This window comes from Silene latifolia, chromosome 8 (genome assembly GCF_048544455.1).
Source record: "Silene latifolia isolate original U9 population chromosome 8, ASM4854445v1, whole genome shotgun sequence".
In the NCBI taxonomy this organism is placed as follows: Eukaryota; Viridiplantae; Streptophyta; class Magnoliopsida; order Caryophyllales; family Caryophyllaceae; genus Silene; species Silene latifolia.
This window is the reverse complement of record NC_133533.1, coordinates 17,063,219-17,070,210: the sequence shown is the minus strand read 5'-3', so window position 1 is coordinate 17,070,210 and position 6,992 is coordinate 17,063,219. Positions and strand designations below refer to the sequence as shown.

Sequence of the window (6,992 nt, the reverse complement as noted above, 5' to 3'; positions counted from 1 at the left end):
TATGAACGTTATAATAAGATGGTGATGAGGGAATTAAATAAGGGGAGACTCTCATGGAAAGCGGGATTGTGGTTAGATATGGTAAACGGGTTATTCGATTCGATTTCTGATTGAGTTTAATAAATTCGGTTTATATCAGATTTACCTTATTTTAAGTTTCGTTTGATTTCGATCAGGTTCATTTCAGTTAACTACTTTAATCAGTTTATGCTATTTCGAGTCGTACGATTCCAACCAGTTCAATATTAGTTAAGTTGAGTTTTAGGTCATTCTTCTCTTGAGTTGAAGGTCGAAAAATTAGTTTCAATATACCTTATAGTTGTCAATTTGAATGTAATAATTCAAAATACATTTATTAAACAAGAATCAAAGAAAAAACACCGAAAATCTGAGAATATATATAAAAAATAAATATTTTTAATTCAGGTCAATTAGTACAATTCTTATCGGTTCAGAAATATTCAGGTTCTGGAATCATTCGGCTATTCGGATTGAGTCGGGTTTCGAGTATTAATCAGATTAATCATATATCGAATTCAATCGGTTATCAATTCAGATATTTTGTTATCGATTTTTCAGGGTCGAATTTATTTTGCTAGGTCTAATTATGGTTAAGGATAATATTTAAAACGACAAATAAATTCTCACTCTTTTTAAAATAAAAGCATGTATTATATATTGAGATTGGTGTAGGTTTCGGAAACAGTGAGATAATTTATTTAATAAGAGTAAGAATATTTCATCCTAGAATCAATAATAAGGGTAGTTAATTAGGGCTCGTTTGGTTGCCCACCCAATTCATGGGAATTCTAAAATCCCATGAATTTTGGTTTTTGCAAATTGTTTGGTTACCCCATTTTTTTTTTTGTAAAATGGGAGAGTTTTAAAAACTCCATAGGAGTTTCCAACTCCTATATAATGGGGAAATTAAACTACCTAGCCCCCTCAAGGTCATTGAAAACACCTAAGAGAAAGAAATTCTGACAACCAAACATAAAAAAAAAAAAACAATTCATGTGAATTCTAATGTAGAATATTAAATCATGTGAATTGCAAACTAACACATGAATTTAATTCTCGTATGAACCAAACGAGGCCTAAAAATCAATTAGCTTGTTGTACTTTTAAATTAATTACGTATGTAAAACCGCCTTACAATATTAGTCAGGAAGGATTTTAAACTTGTTAGGTACTTAGGTGTATGCATTTGAAGGGAGAACGTATAAAATAACATTTTTTTTTGTCAAAAAGTATAGTGATTTATTTGTCATATGAATTTTAAATTTGTAAGGTGGTATCATACATTCATGCCTCATCGTATGATGGATGATTCATCATTGCGCGACTCGTGACAAGCAATAAAGAAAGGACCCTTCTTTAATTAACATGGAAACTATTTCACCTAAAACAAGCCCTACCATGTCATTAATTTAAAAAAAAAGTCATTATGTGTTGTCCATTAGTACTCTACGTTGCTTATGAACTCGGCATTACGAATTTACGGGTGTCGCTATCTCATTTTCTAGTATTTATTTACGTTTTTTATTTTATTAATAGAAATAAACAGATGAATGGAACGGAATGAAGGAGTAATGATTTACGTGTTTGTTTGTTTGTTTTATTTATGTAGATGGGCAACATAGGCGAGGAATTAGACGTGAGTTTCATAGTATCCACCGGAGATAACTTCTATGATGACGGATTAACAGGAGTTAATGATCCGGCATTTACCGAGTCATTTACCGACATTTATACCGCCCCTAGCTTACAAAAGCCATGGTACAATGGTAATTTCAAACTTGTTACTCCTAATCTATTTAGTTTAACTTAAAACCTCGTTTTATTTCCACCTCTATTTTGCGCGGGCATGCAATTGGTCAATTATCATATTAAGTTACATTGTCCTTTTGTATATTATCGGTGTTCTAGTTTCGCTATATAGCCAATATTGCCTTAAAATGTCAACTTCCCACATGACAACCAAACAACATTTTTACAATTCACATAAATTACAAATTCACATGAACTTAATTTCCTAGGAATTTCATCTTCCTATGATGAACCAAACAACCCCTTAGTTGGTTTATAAAGTTGTTTGGATGATACCCATTCTAAAATCTCATAAATTGTTATTTTTGAAATTGTTTGGATACCCATTTTTTATTTGTAAAATGGGAGGGTTCTAAACTCGATAAGAATTTTCAAATCCTACATAATGGTGGTATAAAACTACCTAGCCCCCTAAGGATATTGGAAAGTCCTAGGGAAAAAACTCCATTTTAGCAATCAAACATAAAAATGCAATTCAGATGAGTTCTAATGTAGAAAATTAAATCATGTGACAAATTAATATATAATTTTGATGAATCAAACAACAAGTTTATAATTATGATGAACCAAACAACCCCTTTTCGGCTTAAATTCTTCCGTCAAATTACCATTAATCGAAACTTTATAAGACACTGATGTCACGCATGCCATAACCCGATTCACCCATCCCACCTCAAACCCCATGTGGGTTAAAACAGACTCCAAGAAGTACCACTCAGCTCTATCATATCCTTGCCTTCATCACGTTTCTTGTCCAACGTTTTGTTGATATCACACTTACAGCCACGGCACTCACACACGGGATTACGATCATATTTATTGAGTTCATCCCACAAATATTTAAGACGACCATAATATTCAGACACAAGTTCCTTCTCACCTTGCTTATACGACGAGATTGAACCCTTGACACAGTGAAGCTTCGGTCCATTACCCACGCTGAACCACTGCTCGATGTCATCCCACAAAACCTTTGCTTCATCAACATACGTGATTGTAGAACCCAAGGCCGGTTAAATGACATTAAAAATCCAATTGACAACCATCACATTCACCATATACCAATCTTCAACCTCCTCGGACTTATCATAAGTTTTCTTGATTGACCCATCAATAAAAGCTATCTTCTTCCTAGCACGCAAGGCACCACGAAACTTAAAAGGCCACTCATCATAATGGCTTTGTCCCCTAGTTTATCACTAGTCGACAGAAAATACGGACTAATTATTAATAGAGATTAATAATTAGATGGCATTTTTTCTTATTATCTTATTATGGTATTAATACGATGATAAGTCCTTGATTAAACTGGTATACTTGACATCATAATGGAGATTATGATAATGAGAGTCGAGTATTATAGAGTTTAGTCTAAAAGTGTTCTTGGTCGGGTGATTATCAGAATGGGACTATGATAATCCGGATAGACCAATATATTGATAACGGTACTCATGAGATGAGTATTAATGGATCTCATTCATTAAGTTATAATATAGATAATTCATATGGAGATATGATTATTGAACTGACCAATAGTGAGATTTCCCAAATGGTTATTATTACCTATGCACTGTCAATGTGGAAATTCTCTTAAGGAGTAATTGTATATTTTTTATCCTTTGACCTGAGATCATCATTGTAGTTAATAGACTATTTATTGTACTTAGATACCGGACACCTAGTGTGTAAAAATGCTAGTTGAATGGTCATTGGGTATAATTAAGTACCTATGCAATTAGTGGTGAGTCAAGATGGAATCCGTCAGCTCAAGGTAATGAGTTTGAACTCTATGTTGTCATTAATCTTATTGGTCATATCAAAACCTTGGCCAGGGTAGACGAATGATTTAAGAAAGGAGTTTCTTAAATTCATTTCCGACCAATAATGATAGACATGTAACATAGTGGTCGTCTCTTGGGGTTTGACAGTCAAACCATACCCTAGGACGATCCGGAGTTGGAACGACGGAGGGAAATAAATACAGTATCCTTTATCGGGTTCAAGTACAGTGAAGTACAATGAATATTGGTATTCACGTTATCCGGCCGTCGGGGAGTGTTGTTAGACGCCAACCTCGATTAATAATTAATGAGATTAATTATTACCGGTTTAGCGATGAACCTATGTGGTCACACACTTACGGTGTGATATTTAACGTTTATGGTTATTTAATTTATTATGAGATAATTAATTAAATAATCTCGACGACATATTTTTATATTGTCCGCTAACACGGAAATATAGTTAATATCGGAAAGACGATTGTATGAGAACGGATCGAAACTAATCACATATGGCCACGTGCCTTTTGTGATAAGGATGGTGATTCATTTTGTGAATCATCCCACCATGCTACGTGTTTTCTTTGAGTTATCTTAGTTGGTAAGTAAACCAATGAGGTGATTGCATGGCATAGCTAAAAGATAACTCTTGTTAGCTAGGGCCTAAAGTAAGCCTTGGAGAACACGTTTTGTTGCCTATAAATAGCAAACTTGCGTACTATTTTTAATATAGAATGACAACAAGTTTTGATCGAGTCTTACTCTCATGGTCTCAATACAAAAGTGAGAAAGTATTTCTCTATATTCCGAGGTCGTCTCAAGGGTTGAGAACGTTAGTTTATCTACCGGTGTGAATACACTAGATACTCCGTATTTTTGGGGTTAGACCAATTTATTGTCTACACATAAAGTATGTGCCCCTTTACCCAGTTTTACAAGTTTTTAAATGCAATAGGTCTTAGGAGGACCGCGTTTCTGTCTTCCGCTGCTACATGTGATGTACTGCGGTCCCTTCACATATTTCCGTAACATGTTTTGAGGTAGGACCAATAACAACGTTACTTTGATATCTCTATGATTATTCCTGCTAATTGCGTAGTTAGGGGGCGAATGTACACATGCTGAAGATCAGAGACTATGGATCAGGGGCAGATGTATACAGCTTACGCCTATGGTTACCAAAACAAATAGACCGTTTTTGAACGATTGAAGATGAAAATCGAGTTGAAAACTACTACTACTAGTCTACTACTACTACTTCACTGTGGAAAGAAGGAGAATCACTTTAACGAGTCATTTTGTTTTATTCTATCGTAATCCATAATTGTAGATTAATAATACAAAGATGATCATTTATTTAAATATTGAGTTTTGAGATTAGGCCATTGGAAAATAATTATGAAACAATAAAATAGTACAAGATGATCATAATCAATGAAATTATTTCAATCCACAATTCATCATCCAAAGCTCAAGCACACTTTTCCCTTGAAACATCAACAGGAAATGATTGAATTTCATCCATCCAAGGATTCATCTCTTGGGCAGGATTCACATCCCTTAAAGCACTCCAGACTGCACTGTTACACTTAAAACCCGACCCAAATCCAATCTGCCATACCCTGTCGCCTCGCTTAACCCGTCCTTTGGCTTCAGTATATGCAAGCCCATACCATATCGAACTGCTCGAAGTGTTCCCAAATCGATAGAGTGTCATTCTTGACGGTTCCATATGCCATTCAGCGAGCGCCAGATTCTTTTGGACTCCGTCTAGAACCGCCTTTCCTCCAGCATGAATGCAAAAATGCTCAAATGCTAATTTAAAATCCGGAATATATGGCTTTAGCTTCTTCATCATGAATAATTTCTTGGCAATTAAATTTCCAACAAAAAGCAATTTTTCCGAAACTGGCAAAACCAGGGGACCCAAGGATGTAATATTCGCCTTGAGCGCGTCCCCTGCGACAATCATCAGCTCCTTTGACAAAGAGATTCCGATTATCCTTTCAGAATCTTCTATGTGAGTCACACTAGCAAAGGATTTATCATCCACACCTTTGTGGGTCCTGACAGTATGGATTAACTCGTACTTGGACCGATATTTGTCCGACCTCTTGTTAGATAGCAGAATAGCTGATCCTCCTATACGGAACAAACAATTTGAGACCAACATCGGTTTTTCATTGCCAGTGTAGAAGTTTAAAGTTCCACACTCAATGCTGACAACCAAAGCATACGAGTTCTTGTGGACTTGTAGAAGATTCTGAGCTAAGTCGAGTGATATAACTCCGGCACTGCATCCCATTCCGGCAATATTATAACTCATGATGTTGCTTCGTAGCTTGTACCGGTTTACAATCATGGCTGATAATGATGGGGTAGGACTAAACAAACTGCAGTTTACTATTAATATTCCGATATCCTTAGGCTTCACATTTATTTTAGCAAACAATTCATCACTTGCGCCAAATATTATGTCCTCGACTTCCTTTATAGCATCGGCCATGCAAGGATTAACGGGGATGCGCAAGAGTACTTCTGGAAGGTAAGTGTCTTCTCCAAGACCCGACTTCTCAAGGACTTTCTTTTGGAATTCCATGCTTTCTTTTGTAAATTTACCAACTGCGTTGCAGCTGTGCATAAATCTTTGTGTCGAGACTTTGCAGGTGTTGTCGGGTTTGTAACATGAAAAGTTTAGCATATAAACAGGGGGAGATTTAGTTTGGAGATAGATGCTTGGTATAAGAACAAGGATGATCAAATTGGCGATCACCCATGTCGGATCGAATTGAACGTTTTGGCAATAGGCAAGGAAATCAATAATGATGAGAAGAAATAAGGGGAAGAATAAGTTTGTCTTTGTTTTGGACGCCATGGTGCTTGTTCTTCAAAGGTTCAAGTCCTGTTTAGCGAGACAAATAAGTAAAATGGGAGAGTTTCAAACTCGATAGGTTAGTCGTTCGACAAACTTGATCGATAAAAAAATTTTAGTAACTCAGAAATGAGAATATAGTACCAGAATTACTTGAAAGAAGAGATGGAAGAAACTTGTTCAGCAGAGTGGAATCGAAGCTTGAGACAATAAGTAAAATGTTCATATGCTACTATGAACGTTATTAAAATAAGATGGTGATGAGGGACTTAAATAAGGAAGACTCTCATGGGAAGCGGGAATGTGGTTAGATCTGGTAAACGGGTTATTCGATTCGATTTCTGATTGAGTTTAATAGGTTCGATTTAAATCGGATTTATTCGATTTGAATCGGATTTACCTTATTTTCTGTTTCGTTCGATTTCGATCAAGTTCATTTCGATTAACTACTTTAATCAGTTTATGCTATTTAGAGTCGTACGATTCGGTTGAGTCAATATCAGTTAAGT

At 35.5% G+C, this 6,992-nt stretch overlaps 1 protein-coding gene across 1 annotated transcript; it reads right to left on the bottom strand.

The window, feature by feature from the left end:
- Nucleotides 1-3,968: 3,968 nt before the first annotated feature.
- Nucleotides 3,969-6,491, bottom strand: LOC141594169 (3-ketoacyl-CoA synthase 11-like). The gene has a single exon (XM_074414347.1). The coding sequence runs from the start codon at nt 6,484-6,486 to the stop codon at nt 5,083-5,085; it is 1,404 nt and encodes a 467-aa protein (XP_074270448.1). The 5' UTR covers nt 6,487-6,491; the 3' UTR covers nt 3,969-5,082.
- Nucleotides 6,492-6,992: the final 501 nt, after the last annotated feature.

Bases quoted from the DNA above. Each gene is read 5' to 3' on its own strand.
- LOC141594169 (XM_074414347.1), bottom strand. From the start codon at position 6,486: ATGGCGTCCAAAACAAAGACAAACTTATTCTTCCCCTTATTTCTTCTC.